Source organism: Lissotriton helveticus, chromosome 7 (assembly GCF_964261635.1).
Source record: "Lissotriton helveticus chromosome 7, aLisHel1.1, whole genome shotgun sequence".
NCBI lineage: Eukaryota > Metazoa > Chordata > Amphibia > Caudata > Salamandridae > Lissotriton > Lissotriton helveticus.
The window spans coordinates 45310876-45332228 of NC_136068.1; the positions used below are offsets into that span (position 1 = coordinate 45310876).

Consider the following 21353-nt stretch of genomic DNA (forward strand, 5'->3'; position numbering starts at 1 on the left):
CTAACATCTTGGCACGCCCACTTTGCATGTCATTAGTGATAAATATCACTGACATGCAAAGCGGGGCCCAAGATGGTCGCTATCTCCTATTAGCTGTCGCTAACTGGTGTTAGCGACAGCTTGGTAATAGGGAGATAATTTTATCTCCGCTTTCTTGGCTTTTAAAGCCAAAAAAGCGGAGATAAACCCCCTTGATAATATGCCCCTCAGTTCTCCTCTCACCTCATCCCACAAATCCCCCCTTAATAATGTTTTAATAATGCTTTAGGTTACCTCTCTTCAGCGCCAGAGAGTTCTCCAAATACTCCTTCTCCGTCACGTCGCGTCCATCAATCTTCAGCTCCAAGGTGAAGTCTCGCACCACCCAGACGAAGTTTGGGAAGAAACGGGCAAACTGACACTCGTCCTCAAAGTCATCATCTGCTTGATCTGGGCTCCCCGTGGACTTCACTTTAATGAGGTCTGTGAGCTCAGACACAAAGCTGGTCACAGTGTTAAGGACTGTACGGAGTCTGACATATTAAGCGTGCACCTAATGGGGAGCTGCAGTAAAGAAGCAAATCGCATTGGAAGAACCCTGGGGCCTACGTTTTAATGAGGTCTGTGTACCTTCAATCATTCATAACCCTCCATTGAGTCACAGTACAAATTATTCACAGTATCTATACACACTGTGGGCCCGATTCACAAAACTAACTTAAGACAGAATTCTAAACTTACTACTTTTGGTATTTACAGAAGGCATTTAGTAGTAGGAAAGTTAGGATTTTGTCTTAAGTTTAACCTAAGACAGACCTAAGACAGGCCTAAGACAGACCTAAGACAGACCTAAGACAGACCTAAGTTAGGATTTTGTCTTAAGTTAGGATTTTGTCTTAAGTTAGGATTTTGTCTTAAGTCTGTCTTAAGTTTGTAAAAATCCTAACTTTACTACTACTAAATGCCTTCTGTGAATACCAAAAGTAGTAATTTTAGGATTTTGTCTTAAGTTAGTTCTGTGAATCGGCCTCTCTTATATTGGCATTCCTTAAAAAAGTCCAACAAGACTTTTTAATTAAAGATATACCTTACTTCAGCCGAAGCAAGTAACTTTATTCTGCAGTTACATCCTGTACCACAGACGTATTTAATTAAACATAAGGAATTAGACTATTTGCATTTGTTGCACATTTGGAGAGGTATTGTGAACCCTAGTGAAGTGACTATATCCTATTTCAGTGAATACTGTGTGACATAGTGAAAAAGCTGGGAAACAGGTTATTGGTAAAAATCCAAAAGGATGAGATTAGTACAATGGATGATAAATTAATTCAGGCTCTCTCTTTTGTATGGTGTCGACGGCGTTTCAACCCTTTCTAGATACAGGGTCTCTTCAGGACTGTGTTTCTGGGACTAAGCAGGGGAAATGAAGTAAATAATGGGTGTAGGAAATACATGATAGCAGAGAGAAGGGCTAGATACAGAGTGCACTATGGCTTACCAGTAAAGCACAAACATGTAATTCGTATAGTATCCAGGATGTGAGATGTCGGTTGAACGGTGAAGAACAGGAACGATAGATATTGAGAACCTGTAACCAGGGAATGCCTTATTATAGTAATTTTATTAATTAGTGTGGTACACACCAAGGTGAAAATTAGGAGGCAGACTCACTATTAATTGGTTCCACCCAAGCGATATCAGGGATACTTCAGGGTGTAGGTAGAACCTGAAGCATTCACTCCACGTGATTGATATTCACGCAAAGTGGTGCGAGACAAACTGTAAGACAAATATATAACAGTTCGTATGCGATATGAATTGGAATTGTAGTAAAAGGAATTAGGGGCAGCGCCAGTATATGCTAGAGGCTTCATACTCACTTAAGCGTCACCTCTCCTAACTCTCCATCGAGCTGTCATTCTGGGTGTCGGCCGCCTGGACTATGCAGTACTATTAGGCGAGTGCCGACCGGAAGCAGGACATGCAAATTGCACGTTGCTAAGATACCACTAGCACAGTGGCCGTGGCAGCCATCTTGTAGTGGTCATGTTGTATAAGGATAGTAGGTTGAGTCGTATCAGCAATATATTGTTGAACAGAGAAACATGCTATGACCCTCTAGAAATACGCAGGTCATACTGAAGTATAGAGAAGTTGTTCCATGAGTGATACACCAGACCTGGTGGTTCAGTTATCGGGGTTTGAACCGGAAATTAGTTCATACCAACATGTATGAGGTTGAATGCTAATTCCCAAGTGGCTTTGGCTGCCACCCTGTAGTAGTCTCGATTGGATTTGTTTGCTCATGACGTCGTGATAGCGCTGGACGGAGCTATAGACATCAAGGAACTGTTTTTAAAGCGTATTTTGATAAATGTGGATTTTTAAGTACTGTATTGTGAATTTTTATCGTTTTTGGTATTGCCTTTAGTATATAAAAATATTGGATATTTTTCTAAACTGGTGTGATGTCCTTTTGTAGTGCTTACACTGTATTACTGTTGGTTATGTGCAAATGCTTTAACTCCCTTATCCTGGCTAGAGTGGTGGTTTCTGCCTGGCTTTGGCACATGCCCTAGCCTGCCAAAAATCCCATTTCTAACAGCTTCATCGTGTTATCTGTAGTGCAATCTTCTCTTGACATTTTTAATGTATTAATCGAAAGCACATGCCTCACAGTAGAGAAGGGGAACATACTTTGCTCCATAAGTGTGAATTTTCAGGAAAATGACATACGTATGGAGGCTCTGTCCTTGTTTGTATATATAATTGAAGGCTACGTCCTCTGATTTTCGCGGTTTCTGATGATCTCATAACTTGTACCAGTCTGCTAGAGAACTGCTACTTAAGGTCATTGGACCCTAATGCGGGATAAAAATAAAGGTTTATCGTCCCACCTTCCGGGAACTCCTCTCCTTAGCAAATGCACCTGGTGGAATACAAGGAAACCTATGGAGGAGTCGAAATGGTAATAAACATAACACCCCCTGGAAGAGACACTGAGGACAGAGTGTACAGAACGTATAAAGAAGCGTTTAGAGTGGAGGACCAGATACAATGTGATCACAAAGCAAGCAGTGACTGGCCAGAGCCAGAAAGACCTCAGTTTCTCGCCCCGTGCTCCCTCGCACGGTCCCCAGAGATTGCACAGACGTAAGGATACTGCAGCTGCTCCAGTGCGTACTGGTTGATGGTGCCCATGCTGTTGTAGACGAAGGTGCTGCTCAGCAAGACGGCCAGTGCGAAGACCCAGGAGTCATTCTTCGAATCACCCTTGAAAATTGACAAACCATTTTTATGAGTCGGGTAGGCGAGTAAAGTTTGGCCAACTTTTAAGCATTAATTATTATACGTCTATCCATATAACTTCTCTCAAACTAGAGGACAGACACAGCTAAGCCTGTAAGCGATGCCTACAACCCCATCTTCTTGTCACCTTCTCCCAATCTTACCTTCTCCACGTCTCCTAGCCCCTCGGTGTCGAGAAGCACCAAGGTGTGGTCAGGTTTCTGTGGGTGAGGAGCACACCACATCCAGATCCCTTTGGTGTGAGACTGGATGGTGGATCCCAGTGCAAATCCTGGAAAACACACAGCAGGCTTGTGTAAGAGACGAAGACACTGAACCTCAAGAAAGATGTTACCTGTAGCTTATTGGTGGTGTTTACAACATGCAGTAGAGACCTCACCTTTCTGCTGTCCTGCAAGCTTGTTCATGAGGTAGGACTTGCCGGTGCGGTAGAGCCCCACAATGGCCACCACCACCACAGGCTGGGTAATGCCTTTGAGAATATCTAGGGCGCGTGGGTTCACCTGCAACTGGCAATCAGCGTTATTGTCAATGAGACAGATGGGCGCGTCCATGTGCACCGTGGAGGCCATTGTACATCAATGAGATGAACCTGTGTCAAAAGAAATGGAATAAGAGAACCAGTGAGAAAACAGAAATGTAGAATCCTCAAATTCTCCTCAAATTTTTAACTTTCATGAGGCTGTGTCAAGAAACAATAAGGGGACAAGCAAATAAGACAGGAGAAAGAAAGAGACGGGTGCACTGAGGCATCTTACTTTTAAGATAAAACTTCTGATCAAATGGAAATCTGGAATGTGTTGCGATGATCTCTAAATTCTTTCAAGAAGTGGTAAAAAAATAATCTAAAAAAGTGTCAGCCTACCTGCAAGGAGAAGGGAAGTATTAAACAGAAAACATTTTATTGTGACGGGAGCCCCTCAACCATAAGGACAAGTTTAGTGGTGTAGAGTAGTTGGGTCTGGCTGAAAACAAGTCAGGCATGACAGTAAAGCAAGTTCGAACATGTCAAAAAGACAATTCTGGAGAAAGCCTCACTGCTTTTCCAGCTCACATTAATTACTTTTGATTAAAGACCGAGGGCTAGATGTAGGTAAATAGGATTTACCGATTCTAAAATACCGAATTTTACCGATTCAGTATTTTAGAATCGGTAATTGCTATGTAGCTAATAATTCGGTAAATTTTTTTTACCGATTCGGTAATTGCCATTCATTCCTATGGGCCTGGAGGCCCATAGGAATGAATGGCAATTACCGAATCGGTAATTACCGATTCGGTAAAATAGAGAAAGAGTCAAGGGTGGCAGGGTGTCACTTTGACACCCTGTTGCACCCCTGAATAGTGCTTGTGTGCACATGTGGCACACATACATGCCCTAAGGGCATGTATGTCTGTCACATGGCACAGGTGTAAATGCACAGATTTGCATTTACAGAGGTATTCGTTATTTACCACCAACTAATAGTTGGTGGTAAATAACAAATCCTTAAAGCACAGAAGCACTCTTTAAAGTGCTTCCTACATGTAATTTACCGATTCGGTAAATACCAAATCGGTAAATGATGATTCGGTAAATACCGAATCGGTTAATACCGAATCGGTAAATACCAATTAGTTATTTACCGAATCCTCCCCTACATCCCAAATGCCCAATACCGGTCGGTAACTGCCGAAATTCGGTAATTTCGGCCGTTACTGACCGGTATTGGGCCACCTACATCTGGCCCCGAGTTCTTTATCACAACCCAAGTGAAATGAACCGTGTGCCTTCGAACTTCTAGAAACTCTGCAGACCTGGAGCCTTTTGTGGGGGTGTGTTGCTAGATGTCAATGACCTTGTTCAGATCTCTTGCTTGTATGTTTGTTTCCATGTCTTGATAAATAATTAATTCAGTCCAAGGATGAGTACATGTACATGCAATGCTCAAAGAAGCAATTTGTGTATAATTGTATTAATTGTCTGTGATGCAGACAAATGAGTCTTACTAGTCTTTCTAATAATACAAACTGATTTTTATTTAATAAGTGACTACCTATATAAAGCTGGTAGGGCAACTTTTTTTAGTCACTCCTGGCTTATTATAGCTCGCTTCTCAAGGCTATACTAGTAGTTAAAGGCCTTGAACCAGGGTATAACCATGGAGAAGGTAATGGTTCAGTCTACATCAGTCACTGGCTCTCTTGCCCTGTGAATGACGGCATTTTCAGATTACATTTGTACACTGACCTGAAAATGAGTGTGCTTATTTGTCAGGGCTGGTTGGCCAGACTTTTTTTTTTTTCACAACAAATTTTATTGATTGATCAGGTCAAGGTCCACATCAACCCCAAGACCACCCTCAGAGGCACCCTCATCTACAGACCCCCAGGACCACGCACACAATTCAGCGAAGACATCGCCGACTTCATCTTCCCGCACACCCTCCTCTCCACTGACTACATCCTCCTCGGGGACCTCAACTTCCACCTGGAGAACAACAACGACCGCAACACCACCATCCTGCTGGACAACCTCGCCAACCTCGGTCTCAAGCAGCTGGTGACCACCCCCACCCACTACGCCGGACACACACTCGACCCCATGTTCTCATCCAGCAAGGACATCACCTTCAGCCACGCCACCGGACTCCACTGGACGGACCACAGCTGCATCCACTTCAGCTTCAGAAGGACCATGATCCACCACCACCAACAACAGGTGGCACGCAGAAGCTGGAACAAGATTACAGCCGACCAGCTCGCGAACTCCCTGAGCATGAACCCTCCCACCAGCGCAACTAACCCAAGCCAGGCGGCCACCAACCTCACGAAGTGGATCAGCACCTGCGCAGACAACCTAGCCCCTCTGAAGACCCCGCCTAGCAGACCCGGCAGCAAGAAAGCCCCATGGTTCACCGACGAACTCAAGAGCTCCAAGAAGAACTGCCGAGCACTCGAGAAAGCCTGGCGCAGAGACCCAACACCGAACAACATGATTGCCCTCAAGCTCGCCACCCGAAAACACCACCAACTGATCCACGCCACCAAGAAAACTGCATTCAAGGAACGACTGGACAACAACGCACACAACAGCAAGGAACTCTTCAACATCGTTAAAGAGCTCTCCAACCCCAACGCCGGAAACAACGACATCACCCCTTCGCAAGACCTCTGCAACTCCCTCGCCTCCTACTTCCACAACAAGATCGCGGACATACACAACAGCTTCAGCACTCAACCGACGCACGCCACGACTGAACCACCGCCCCCCACCACCACCCTCCGCGCCTGGACCCCGATCATCACCGAAGACACCATCCGCACGATGAACTCCATCCACTCCGCATCTCCGACCGACCCCTGCCCTCACCACGTCTTCAACAAGGCCGACGCTGTCATCGCACCCCACCTGCGGGACATCATCAACACCTCCTTCAACACTGCTACCTTCCCGGAGAGCTGGAAGCACGCCAAACTCAGCGCTCTACTAAAGAAGCCATCAGCCGACCCCACCGACCTCAAGAACTACCGCCCCATCTCGCTGCTCCCGTTTCCTGCAAAAGTCATCGAGAAGACCATCAACAAGCAGCTGGCCACCTTCCTCGAGACGAACGGTTCCCTCGACCTCTCGCAGTCTGGCTTCCGGGCCAACCACAGCACCGAGACCGCCCTGATCGCAGCCACCGATGACATCCGAGCCCTGCTCGACAACGGAGAAACAGCGGCCCTCATCCTCCTAGACCTCTCCGCGGCCTTCGACACTGTCTGCCACCGTACCCTAGTGCGGCGCCTCAGCAACGTCGGAATCCAGGAGAAGGCACTGGAATGGATCATCTCGTTCCTCGCCGGAAGGACACAGAGAGTCCGCCTCCCCCCGTTCAGATCAGAAGCCACCGAAGTCATCTGCGGCGTTCCCCAAGGCTCCTCGCTCAGCCCAACCCTCTTCAACGTCTACATGAGCCCCCTCGCAGCCATCGCACGCCAACACAACCTCAACATCATCTCCTACGCCGACGACACCCAGCTGATCCTCTCCCTCACCAATGACCCCGCCACCGCCAGAGCCAACCTACACGAAGGGATGACAGACGTAGCCAAGTGGATGATGAACAGCCGCCTGAAACTGAATTCGGACAAGACAGAAGTCCTCATCCTGGGATCTTCACCCTCCTCCTGGGACGACTCCTGGTGGCCCCCCGCCCTGGGCAACGCACCCAAAGCAACAGACCACGCACGCTTCATCCTGGACTCCTCCCTCTCCATGACCAGACAAGTCAACGCCATCTCCTCGTCGTGCTTCAACATCCTGCGCATGCTATGTAAGATCTTCCGGTGGATCCCCACCGAGACCAGGAAGACGGTCACCCAGGCCCTCGTCACCAGCCGTCTGGACTACGGCAACTCCCTCTACGCCGGAACCACCGCCAAACTCCAGAAGAGACTCCAGCGGATTCTGCACGACTCATCCTGGACATCCCCCGACGCAACCACATCTCCGGACACATGAGAGATCTGCACTGGCTCCCGGTCAACAAGAGAATCACCTTCCGTCTCCTCACCCACGCACACAAAGCCCTACACAACCAAGGCCCAGGATACCTCAACAGCCGCCTCAACTTCTATGCCCCCACACGCCAGCTTCGATCGACCGGCCACGCCCTCGCCTCCGTCCCCCGCATCCGAAGAGCCACCACAGGAGGCAGGTCCTTCTCCTACCTGGCCGCCAAGACTTGGAACCCCCTCCCGACCCACCTCCGCCTGACCCAGGACCACCTTGCCTTCAGGAAGCAGCTCAAGACCTGGCTGTTCGAGCAGTAGCGGACCCCCCCTCCCCTAGCGCCTTGAGACCCTCCGGGTGAGTAGTGCGCTATATAAATGCTTTGATTGATTGATTGATTGAAGGCATATACACAGCTCTCCACAGTCAGGAGATCACTGCCAAATATCAACACATACATCAGTATCTTGTAAACCCAATCAATAAAAAGAACGACCCCCCCAATCTCCCCCCACCTCCCACAGCCACCCAACAACCCCTCTACCCACCCCTTATCCCTCCCTAACCCAGTGCACGTGATCAGAGTAAGCCTCCAGTAACTGTTTATATCATGCCAGGCACCATGCGCCTCCCTAGGCCTGAAGTCCATCGTCTAGATCCGGACCATCGTCAGGTTCTGCTGGAGGCTCCAGAGTTAAATCCCTATAGTCGGCCCACCTTTTCCAAATCTTGTAGTGTTTCTGGGGGCATCCTCTGGCCTCAAACACTGGGCGCTCCAGCCCCCAAAAATAATCTAGTCCAGCCTTCCATGCGCTCAGTGGGGGGGCTCGCTCATTCTTCCATGCACATGTCAAGTCCCGCTTGGCCACAACCAGACCCAGTAGCAAAAGGTGACGTTTGTAGATATTCCCTCCCACGCCCTCCAGTACATGGAGAAGGCCCAATCGAGGGGTGCGGGGGAGATCCCATCCCAGTACCTCCGACAGGCAGCTCCATACACCATTCCAGAACCTAGTCAGGCCAGCACAAGACCATACAGTATGCAACAGAGTACCTCTCTCAGTTCCACATCGCAGGCACTCCGGGGACACAATCAGGCCCGCCTTCCACAGCCGCTCTCGTGTATAATAAGCCCTATGCAAATATTTAAATTGGATTAATCGGAGTCGTACCGCGATAGCGGTCCCACGCGGGGACTCCAAGGCCTCCCTCCAATCATCTTCATCCAGGGGTCCGACATCCTTTTCCCAGGTTTCCTTTAATGGAAGTAGGGAAGAGGAACAGTGAGTGACCAGTGTTTGGTAGATACGGGATACCTTCTTATCCCCGAGGTCTCCCATGAAAACTTTCGCTTCCACCGGGCTGAATTCCAGCAGCGACTCCAAACCAACCAGACTAGGCGCGAGCGCGTGACGAAACTGCAGGTACCTGAAAAATTGGGTCTTGGGCATATGGAATTCGTTCCTAAGCTCCTGGAATGACTTGAGAGCTACACCGGTCATAACATTTCCAAGCGAAGAGATCCCGATAGAATCCCATCCGCCAAACCCCGCTAGGGAGGCCAGTGCGGGGAGTCGCCCGTTATTCCACAACGGGGTCTCCGCCGTCAATCTACCCCACCAGCCCATGCGACGCAGTGCTTGTCGCCAAATCGCAAAGACCACTTGTGTGGCACATGGCAGCCGCCTCCGCAGTCTGGCCGAATATAGGATTGTGTGCAGCGTATTGTCCCCCATCAGCGAGCGTTCTAGAGCGTATGCCGGGTCTCCTCCATCCCCGTACCACCATTCATTCAGTACTAACAAATAGGAGGCCTGATAATATGACAGTAAGTCCGACGTAGCCAGACCACCACAATACGTGGAGAGGAAGCAGGTATGCAGCGCCACCCTAGCTTCACCCCCAGCCCACAAGAAGCGGCCTAGGACAGAATTGACCTGCCGGAACCACTGAGATGCGATCTGGTGCGGTTGGTTCTGCAGCTGATATAATAGGCGCGGAAGTGCGACCATTTTAAAGATCGCAGACCTACCATATATGGTAAGAGGCATCCGAGACCATGTTTTAATATCCGTCTGGACCTTCTTCCACACCGGTACCACGTTGCGCTCCCATGAGATCGCCGCGGACTCGGACAGGAACACTCCAAGATACATCATGCCGCCACCTGCAAGGCCGACGCCCAGGAGCCCGCACCTGCCCCGTCACCCAGCACCCATAGGGTGGACTTGCGCGGGTTAAGACAGAGGCCCGACACCTCGCCAAATATGCGCGTGATTTCCAATACTCGGGGGCCCGATCCATTTAAATCCGTGAGGAAGAAGAGGACGTCGTCCGCATAGAGTGCGATCCTGTCAGTGAGTCCCCCATCCCACACGAAGCCCCGTAGCTGCGCGTCGATGCGTACCCAAGAGGCCAGGGGCTCCATGGCTAGTGCAAATAAGTACGGGGACAGCGGGCACCCCTGACGGGTCCCCCGACCAATTGGAAACCTCTCTGACACCACCCCGGAGACACGCACGGACGCCATAATATCAGTATATAGCAGTTTGACGTACGAGACAAACACCGGGCCTAGATTAAGATGAGGCAGGAGCGCAAATAGATAGGTCCAACTCACAGAATCAAATGCCCTATCTATATCCGCCAACAGTAGGGCTGCCCGCTCCCCGGTGGCCCCCATTGCGTCCACAGCCATCTGCGCCCGTCTAATATTGTGCCGCGTCGCCCTACGCGGCATAAAGCCAGCCTGATCCGGGTGGACCAGATCAGCTACGTAGGGGAGAAGGCGGTTCGCCAATGCCTTAGCCAGCAGTTTAGCTTCGATATTAAGCAAAGATATAGGGCGATACGAGTCATGTCGGTCAGGGGGCCTACCCGGCTTCTGAAAAACCACCACCTTAGCGTGGCGCCAGTCAGCTGGCAGCCGACCTAGCTCCCGCGCTGCCTCCAGTGCAGTCCTGTAATGGGACCCCAATTGGAGTTGGAATTTCTTATAGAATTCACCCGGGGAGTCGCTCGGCCCGGGTGCCTTCCCTGTGTTGAGCTGCCACAGCGCATCCCCCAGCTCCTCCGCCGTAAGAGGAAGGTCTAACGCTGCTCTCGTCTCAACGGAGACTGCCCTCGGGGGCAGATCGGCAATAAATTTATCGACCGCGTCAGCCGGAAGGCAATCCTGCGGCGCATATTGCCCCGCATAATATCGGGCAAAACTCGCTGCCAGTTCAACTGGGTCCGTTATAGCGACACCATCCCCATCCGTGAGTCCAGGTAGGGTAAGTGGCCAGACTTTTAGTTTTAAATGTTTTTCTTTTATAGTTCCCCTTTCATTTATTTGCTTCTCCTCTGTATTCTAGTTTTTTTCAAGAGGATACTACATTGAAAGAAAGGTGAGGGCACAAAATCTGTTGCTTACCTAGTTTCACCATGAGTGACACTTAAACTGGAGCGCAAGCGGGAGCATCTCCGTGTAGTCACACTCCGTAGCATGGAATAAAAAATACACACACATTAACACATCCATGTGCTCTCTGGCCACATCAAGTTATTCAGCCCGAGCGGATACCGCCTCCAAATTCAATTGAATTTGCTTGGTAAGTGACAGATTATGTGTCCGCACCTCTCTTTCAATTGCACTTAACTTCTGGGTGTTGCTTATGAGTCGTGGTTTATCGATGAGGGTGTGCAGATATGGGCCACGAGAGAGACATATATGGATCCCTTCGAAGGGAATGAAAACCTGCACAGAGTGTGAACATAAAGCAGGCATCGTTCTCTGGGGAGGAAGACCAATTGTGTTACAGGAAAAATGTTTTTGTATTGTATTTATTTAGGTGGTTTGTCATTTCAGGAAATCAGAGTATGTATACAATAGAAAGTGACAGGTAAGGTCATTATAACTTGGATAAATATATCCTAAAAACGTAATTTAATCTTTAAGGGAATGAAGGAAGTGAGATCTCTAGTCCTGAGAAGGCTGAACGCCCCTGTGAAGGCAATGGATAAGGGCCGAAACATATCGACAAAATTAGCAATAAAGAGGTATGAATGGGCACTAATTACCCTCCGAGTCATTCCCATTGTGAATCTTTTTTCAGCCTATCTGGGGACTCCAGAAATAAATATAGGTCAAGGCACCCCTGAGATACTTTTGTCTACCTTCATTGTCTTTTTGTTCTGCTGCTTGGATCCCAATATTTTTGTTTGTATTGTCTTCCCCATCCATTTGCTCCATCCCAGGTGTTGATCTACGCAGAGATGTTGTAGCAGTCCTATGATGAAGCATGCCACTATTAGTGGGTGAGGGCATTCTATAAAATCCTTGGGTTTTCCTAAGTGTTGCTTCTGTTGTTTGAGAAAAATCACATTTCCTCCTTTTCCTCTTTTTGTAGGTTTATGATAATACTATGGCATGTTGCGGGACACAATGGGGCACACTCGTTAGGTTTTGAGATGCAATCACACCTGGGTATGACCATTCAGTAAAGGTCCCATCTCTGTTGCAAAAATTCGTCAAGTGGATAGTGGACCCGTAAACACCCAGCAGAAATACAAGTGCAGTTCACTGAAGGCTGCACCTTTGCCAAGTAGTGTGAGAATCTGGCAAGTCACTTGCTGACATTCTCACACTAGGAAGGTCGCTAAAACTATCAGTAATGAAAGCCTCACACATGGAAATGACCCTGAAGAAGCCCATACGGCAGAACCAGTGAACGTAGTTACAAGTTGACTACCCTGTCCCATAGTCATGGTGTCTGGAGCAAAGGAGAAAACCTGCCGGTAATGCGAAGGGGCTACCTACCCGCTGGAGATTGCCCAGCTAAAAGAAAACAATGCGTACACAGCTGGAAGTGCTACCACTTTGCTAAGGTCTGCTGCTCTGTGAATACGAAGATAAGAAGAAAAAATTTGAACAAAACGACATTCAATACTGTTGACACAACAAACTCTGCAAAGACATGGATGATGGATATCAGGACAAAGCCATACATGTGGTCTACACCATGGAACAAAAAAAGCAAAGATTTGTCGCCACGGCCAACATGTCAAATCAACACAGGCCAATGTGCCATCTCAGACCCCAACGATAGTGGAGTCACGACTAACATCAGGGCCAAAAGCCACTATGAACTCTTCATGCCTCTACCAGTACTGGGAAAAGCAAAAGAATTTGCATACAGGAGCACAGAGCTAGATCCACTATGTAGAAGTTTTGCTTGCAGTTGACTCATGCCGAACACTTGGTATCCACCAAGAGCGGCGTCTCAGGAGAAGAGGAAGGGACGTTGTTAAGCTGTGAGAATAAAGAATAGTTACGAGTTATCCGGTTACCTTAAAGAGTGCACTCACACAATCTAGACAGTCTCATCAAGAAGTATAGATACCTATATAAAGGCATCAATGACCAAGAGACAAGACTGTAAAAGGACACCTACAGAGGTCTGTTGAACCGATCACCCTTCGACAACAGCGAGTAGCCTGAATGTGCTGGTACGCGCTTGCAGAACGACACCTGACTCCCACGGAAGACAATTTAGCAGTCAGAGGTTCAAGGTGGTTCTCGAAAGTAGACCTCAGGTCAGGATACCACCAGCACCTCCTAGACCCCCAGTTGTAATGTGTGATCTTCTCAAACCAAAATTGTCCATGCTGCTACAAGAGGCTGAGTTTCCAGCATCTCCTACGTGTTTCATCCATAAGGTACTCACAGGGCTGGAGGGAGACACGAATGTCAGCAACGAAATTTTGGTACACAAAGTGACGGTGGAAGAACATCAAGCTCGCCGCAAGGATCTTCTGAGGCGGATTGACCAATGCAGCCTACGATGAACTAGAAAAGTGTAAACAATGCAACATGACTCTTTGGCTAGAAAGTCTCTGACCAGAGAGTAGCACCAGAACCTGACATAGTCAAAGACAGTAGGATTTCAGTCCCTCTGCCTTCTGAGGTACTGGGTTTTTAAGAACCGGTACCGAACCGGTAACCCAGCGGTGCCAGGGGATCAACACACCAAAGACCTCGGGTTCTCCTGAGTCAGACCCACAGAAACTTCAGAGTCTTCCAGGTGAAGTCAAAGATTTGTTTATTGGCTGCAACCAAGGTGACAGGGTCCTAGAAGTACGATACAAGTATATTCAGGAGACTGCACACTTTCACAAAGTTAGGCTTCTCTTCTTATACACAATATTTACCCTTTGGCGAAACATTCCTTGGGTGCGTGGTATTTCATTTATGGTTACTGATTACAAAAAGAAAGCAGAGTCATGATGACATGTACATATTTCACGTCGTGCTGCCCATAACAAATCATCCGGCAAGGCCCAACATTTCATCAGATATCGCTGGACCCCTAATAAAAATGGTCACATCCCCACCATAAAATAAGAGAGAAAAAGGAGTGAAGAAAGATGTGAGCGAGATATGGCAGGTGTGCGTGCTGAAATGGCTTTATGGCCGGTTGGGCCTAGATATTATCTTGCTTGGCCACTGGGAGGGAACTGACCTAACGAGCTCGGCCTGGGGCAATGGTTCTAACTTGTACTGGGGTCAGGAAGAAGTCGATTAAGGAGTATGTGTCCTTGTGGAATCAAATTCGACTGGATTAAGGCCTATGTAGAGGGCAACATGCAACTAAGGGTTCAGAAGGTAAATGACGATTTCGAGGTGAAATTGTCACTCGAATATGCCGAAAATACATGTACTTGATGTACTCGTCATTTCCGGTCTTTTGATACCAAATTCGTCCTATTTCGACGAAGTTTTTTATTCTCGAGTCCGGTACTATTACGGATCCATATTTTTCAGAACCACAGACCCTCCTTTTGCCCTTACATAGGCAATTAATCTATCCTCATGTTAATCTGAGTCCAGATCTATATTCCTAAAGTCATTGAGATGTTGCTGCAACATCATTCTAGTGCTGAGTTCGTGTCTTGACACAGGCTTCCTTACACATGATGTAGCACAGAGGCCACATATTGCAGGAGCACACTGTATGCATAGACAGAACAGGAAAAGAATGGCTAAGACCATCCCAATGACCATCAGAATTTTCCATCCCCAGGCAGATATCAGCCCCCAGAACCATCCCATTAATGACCAATCTCCTTTGTCCACATGGATAGATTCGGAAATCTTATGTAGTTTGGAGATGGCCCTGTACACTGTTGGAGCATTATCTGGAATAAAAATGCAACAACTGGACTGGATCAATTTGCATACTCCACCCCGGTCCGCAAGTATTACATCCAAAGCGACCCGGTTCTGAAGGGTCATCAGTCGATCCGACTGGAGCTCAGCAGTCAGGTTACTAAGGGCACCGGCAGTTTCAATCACGGTGGATTCAACTACCCTTGTCAATTGCCTTATGTTTCTGCTGTTAACCATGGCTCCCCAGAACGGCAGAATACCCATTGCAAAGTCACCAAATTCTTGACCCGCAGTGTCTTCTTTACTCAAAACACCTCTAACTACCCTTGTCCGATGGTAATCCGCCGCTGCTGTGTAGGTGGGGGGTAACAGGAATGAAACAAAACATGAGCCCGAGAAGTCAGGGGGCAACCATGTATAGGCTCTATCGTGGCAGATGAACTAAGTACCCTTTGCGGCTAAGAAGGCAGGGGAAGTCTGAGATCCAAAAACATACGTTTCTGTGCAGACACTCTTCCCTAGCTGAGCTCTGGTATTCCTACCAATACCTTGCAGACACAGGTGACCTTGATGGGGTACGATCCAGATAGGGGACGATCTCTTGGCTTGCTGTTTCTCACTCAATGTAGCGCCATATCCGGTCACATTCCAACCTACATATGCAAGTATCTCATCATCTGGGGTATCTTCGTAAGAAGTCACTTCCTTGATCATGTCAACTATACCCTTCACTAGGGCGCTAGTCTTGAGGTTGTCTTTTACAGAACGTAGGGGTTGGATTTCTCGTGCATATATGAACATTGTCCTATATGCCCATACTGACCCATTGTGACTAAATGGCAGGACCAAATAGGGGATACCTCTATCCGTGGTGTGGGGCATGAGACCACACACCCAACAGTTGGTTGTGTTCATTACAAGTTGGTGTTGGTGTAATAGCTGAACGAAGGAGTTATTAATGAACTCTAATCTCCTATTTGATTCGTGGTCAGGCAAAGAGTGGAAAGAATGAGAGGAAACAGTAGGGGGAGGTATGGGCGATGTAGTAGGCGTGAATGTCATATGAGAAGAGAATAAAACATAGCTTATCAAAAACACCATTACGCTAAATAGCATAAAAATACACATCATTATAAAAAATTTCTTTCTCATTGTTTTCAAAAGTCTCTGCTTAAAGTTCATTTGTTTGGCAGTTCTCTCCACATCAGGAAACTCCATCCTCTCTAAGGTGCTGCCCGCGGCGGTAGGTTGTTTCTGCTAAAGGGCGCTTCCGTCAGTCTAGGGTGGCTCCCTTCGACCAACTGGAACCAGCAACCTATTGTTGTCAGCTGCACCCAAAAGTCTTTAATCAACCGCGACCCTAGCAGCGGAACCCGGATGGCGGTTCGAAAAAAACAAAAATAAGCAAGTTACCTAGATGGGAGAATCTGCATTTTCAAAATAGCATTTTGGAAGGAAAAACGTATTATTTTATTAGTCCACAGGTTTTTCTCTCGGATCAAAAAAATAAATCACTTTTACTTTAGTCTGTTTTTCTCGGTCGGAAATTATAGCGTCTTTTCCCGGGTGCTGTCTGGTCCGGAAATAGTAGCTCAGGTTCCACAGAGTTCAATTGTTCTGATGGCGGCGTAGTTTCTTGAAAAATGTCCTTACTGTCACAATCACGTTTAACTTCTTTGACACGTTCATCAGTTGTACGCTTTGAGTCAGTGCCTCCTGTCCGGACCCATTGGTCATGTGGCAGAGGGAAAGGTATTCTCTTACAGTGGATCCCGTGGACCCAATTGGCCTTTCCCTCCACTTTAACAGTCGACCTTGTAGACAGGAGGACGAGGTGCGGTCCGGTCCATCTGGGCTGGTCGTTTCTTGTCCTCTGGAAATTCTTGACCAGAACCCAGGAGCCAGGGTCAATGGAGTGACCCGGTGTCTCGGAAACCGGAGGCAAGGTGTTGTGGACCTGTTGATATAAAACACGCAATTTAGCCGTCAATTCATACAGATAGTCGAGCAAAATGGGGTGTTGCAGCTCGCTAAACTTCGTGGGCCTAGGCACTCCCCATATGTTGGCTGGCCGACCAAAGATTATTTCATAGGGGCTGAGTTTCATTCGCGAATGCACAGTCATTCTGGTGGATAGGAGTGCTAAGGGTAGAGCGTCGGGCCATTTAAGACCCGTGCTCGCTTGGATTTTGGCCAATTTAAGTTTAAGCGTGCCATTGTAACATTCCACTAATCCTGCTGATTGGGGGTGATTTGCAGCGTGGAACTTCTGACTAATGCCTAGCCCTTCACACACTCGTTTCATCACACAACCCACAAATTCACTTCCGTTGTCCGACCAGACCATTCTAGGCATTCCGAATCTGGGGAAGAACTCTTTCACAAGGGCTTTCGCTGTGGACAAGGCAGTATTGTCCCTTAGGGGATAGGCTTCTACCCACCTTGAGAAGGCGCAAACAACCACGAGCACATATTTTAAGTTGTTGCACCTCTCCATGTGTATGAAATCTAGCTGCAAAACCTCGAACGGATACGTAGGAGGTGCGAAATGACCAGCTGGAGTTGGGGTTCCCCTACCAGGATTGTGTTTCAGACATACCATGCAATTCTTGACAACATTCTCTGCACACTTGGGAATCCCTGAATTCTTCCACACTGGGGCCAACAAGTCGCAAATCCCTTTTGCGCTGATGTGGGCCATCCCATGAGCCATTGTAACCACTGCAGGCACATATGCATCGGGTAACATCCATCTTTGTTGCTCTGTAGATTCAATCCAACAACCATTTGCATCCATTCCCCCTGTACTTTCTTTCCACATGCTTAACTCTTTCTCCGTGGCCTCAGCTTGGATGGACTTCACACTTTCTATTGTGTCTTCACATATTCCAACATCACCAGTCCATCTTTCTGGGCTCGCAACATACATTCGGCTCATCACATTCTTTGCCGTTTCTTTAGCAGTTTCATCAGCAAATGCATTTCCACGACCAACATCATCGATCACTTTCTTGTGTGCACTACATTTTACAACTGCTACTTTCAGGGGCAACGTCAGTGATTCAAGAAGCTCATTCACCAGCTGACCATGCTGAATCTTAGCTCCATGCGAAGTCAGGAACCCACGCTCTCTCCATAATCGACCAAAACTATGAGCCACTCCAAAAGCATACTGACTGTCGGTATAGACAGTCACTTTCATTCCTTTTGATAACGCACATGCTCTTGTTAACGCCACGAGTTCGGCGGCTTGAGCCGAACCATGTGGTATTCGCGCAGTTTCAACGATTGTGTGCAGAGTTGTGACAGCATATGCTGTAGTCACGTTACCATTTGGGAGTTTAAAGCATGACCCATCCACCCATAATGTACCATCACATTCAGCGAGAGGAGTATCGAATAGATCAACTCTCCCTTTGGTTTCCTCCTCCGTTCTGAGGAAACAATCGTGCTGTTCTGAAACATCCGATTCCTCAGCAATTGGTAACAATGTGGCTATGTTCAGAGTACTGCATCTTTTGATGTGCACATGGCTTGCTAGTAGCGTCAATTCATAACTGGACAGTCGAGCACTAGTTAAGTGCTGTGTCTTAGTCCTATTTAACAATGTGTCTACTGCATGCGGAACCATCACGATCAGTGTATTATTCATTACTAGACCTGCAGACTGTCGAATAGAAACAGCTGCTGCTGCTGTGGCCCTTAGACAACTTGGCAATGCTCGTGCTACCGGATCCAAAGTTGACGAAAAATAGGCGCATGGCCGTTGTCTATCTCCGTATAACTGAGTCAGCACAGACAATGCACAGCCCTCCTTCTCGTGGACATATAATGTGAAAGGCTTACTGTAGTTGGGGTTACCTAACACAGGGGCCGAACATAATGCTGTGCGTAATTCGAGAAAACTTTTCTGACACTCATCGGACCAAGGAATGGGATTGGGTGTATTTGTACACGTTAATGCCAATAAGGGTTTGGCTAATAACGAAAAATTTGGAATCCACTGTCTACAGTACGATGTAATGCCCAAGAAAGCGCGTACTTCTCTCTGCGTTCTTGGCACATTTAATTTCGCTATTGCCTGAATTCTTTCTGGGGTCAGTTTCCTTCCCTCCTTCGATAAGAGATGACCTAAGTAGGTCACTTCTTGTCGGCAATATTGGAGCTTGGAAAGTGACACCTTGTGATGTAGATCACATAGATGACGCAGTAGTGCCAATGTGGCCATTTTACATATTTTCTCAGTATCCGCGGCTATGAGCAAATCGTCCACGTACTGTACGAGAGTGGCACCTTTGGGCAGAACCATTGCGTCAAGCTGACTTTTCAGAGCTTGACTGTATATTGAGGGGCTCTCACAGTAGCCTTGAGGAGCGCGTTTAAAGCGGAAACTGCGACCACCTAAACTAAAGGAAAAAATATCCCTGCTTTCCTCAGCAATCGGGATACTGAAGAAAGCATTCTTCAGGTCAATCACCGAAAACCAGGATGCGGATGCTGGAATCATAGTCAATAATGTTGTAATGTCGGGGACAACTGGGAATTGTGGCACCACTATCTTATTTACTTCCCTAAGATCAATCACAAATCTATACACTGGTGGCTGAGAAGGGTCAGTTCGTTTTAAAACAGGCAGAACAGGACTATTGCAAACATTTCCTCGTGTTTCCTCAATTACGTCTTTCTCAATTAACTCGTAAACAATCGCTAGCAAAGCTTTTTCGCCCTCATTGGATATTCTGTATTGGGGAATTCGTGGCATTTTGACATTCGACTTCAATGTTACAACATATGGTGGAATTTCTAAAAGACCGACATCATTCGGACCAGTAGCCCAAAGAATATCTGGCAGAAGTGCCAATTCTGCTGGAAGCGTATTTCTCGACAAATATATGGGAGAAACCACTTTCTTACCTAAAGTCAGTTGTACTCCTGAGGGAGAACAGTACAAAGTCGCATACAATCGTTTTAGCAAATCTAATCCTAGCAAATTTTCACCACAACCTGTTGTCAAAATAAGGGGTGCTTCGAATTCACAAGGACCAACAGAAAGAGATAAAGGGTCAGAAATCGGATTTCTAACCGGGGCGCCAGAAAAACCTACGGAAACGTTCATTTCGCCAGACAAAGGTGCGCCAGGGAGTTTGGAGTGCATAATAGAACTCTTTGTAGCACCAGTATCCAACAGAAAAGGTTCTGACACACCCGATGTAATCACCTCAACGTAAGGTCCACTCTGATCTACTGGAACTGAAACAACTCCCTCTCTTCGTCTAAGGCTGTCCTAGCAATCGTTATTCTCCCACTGCTCATTTTCTGTGTAATACTCATCGACGTAGTATTGAGCTGTCCTGTCAGATACGTTATTTTGCTGGTCAAACCTGTTCATAGAGTTTTGTGGTGGAAGGGGACGTGCGTCCTGAGGGGTGTTTCCACGCCCTCTACCTCTAGGCGCTTGCTGACTACCACGACCTCTTACACCAGAAAAGTTGTTTGTTCGTTGTGGCAGGGCAGGACAGTCATATTTGTAATGACCTTCTTGTTTGCAGTATAAACACTGATTGGGACCCACGCGGTTTTGATTGTAATCGAATCTCTGCAAGTTTCTCTGAGGCTGCTGAAAAGTGTTCCGGTAGTGATTCGGACCATTATTATTTTTATTACCACCACCACGTGGAGAATAGGCTTGCTGTAGCAAAACCTTCATTTTGAGTTCTCTAGTTTTCTTCTCTACTTTATCTCTCTCATCCTTGTCTCTATTCTCGTAGTACTGTGCGGTAGCTAATATCTGGGCTGAAGATGAGACTGCCCAAGAGCTTTCTGAATCTTTCAATTTTCTACACAAGTCTGGAAGCAGATTGTGCACAAATTTATCGACAAACAATCTCTGGCCACCTTCTGTGGTCATATCTTGACCGCTGTGGTCAATGAATGTTTCTTCAAATCTGGTGAAGAAATCTGACACAGTTTCTTCTTTCTTTTGCTTGCATGCAGATAACTTATCCCAATTTACACGTATCGCAGGCATTATTGTCTTCATGTAATCTACTATCCTACCAGGTAGTTCCGCTATCAGGGGCTCAGGCTTGGCACCACCAACTTGTCGTGCGTCTGCAACAGTAATATTAGCCCACGTGTCACCTAATTCCTGGTCATGATCTTCATGACGAATTTTTCCCCATAAAGGCTGTGGAACGACGTTCCCGAATAACATATCGATATCGGCTAAATTCATAATACATGATCCAGCAGTTTGCGACAATTCTTTATAGTAGCCTGCAGGATTTTTACGCGGGTCTGGTAGTGTTTGTTTGAGTGCTAAAACTTCTGCTCGCTTCCATGGAACATGTACCCATACTCGGTGAAAGTGGGGCAGGACAGGTGGGACAGCTGTCGCGTCACCCTCTCTCCACTGTGGGGGAACTTCTCTCA

The 21353-nt window shown here is 47.3% G+C and overlaps 1 protein-coding gene across 1 annotated transcript in view; it reads right to left on the reverse strand.

Annotated features, from left to right (window-relative positions):
• Positions 1 to 21353, reverse strand: part of LOC144767987 (guanylate-binding protein 3-like) — an 85903-nt gene that overhangs the window by 35344 nt on the left and 29206 nt on the right. The window contains exons 2-5 of the mRNA XM_078651366.1: positions 3671 to 3883; positions 3435 to 3562; positions 3146 to 3255; positions 274 to 482 (exon numbers count right to left, since the gene is read on the reverse strand). Coding sequence (XP_078507492.1) covers positions 274 to 482; positions 3146 to 3255; positions 3435 to 3562; positions 3671 to 3863 — 640 coding nt within the window. The 5' untranslated portion in view covers positions 3864 to 3883. The remainder of the gene's footprint in view (positions 1 to 273; positions 483 to 3145; positions 3256 to 3434; positions 3563 to 3670; positions 3884 to 21353) is intronic.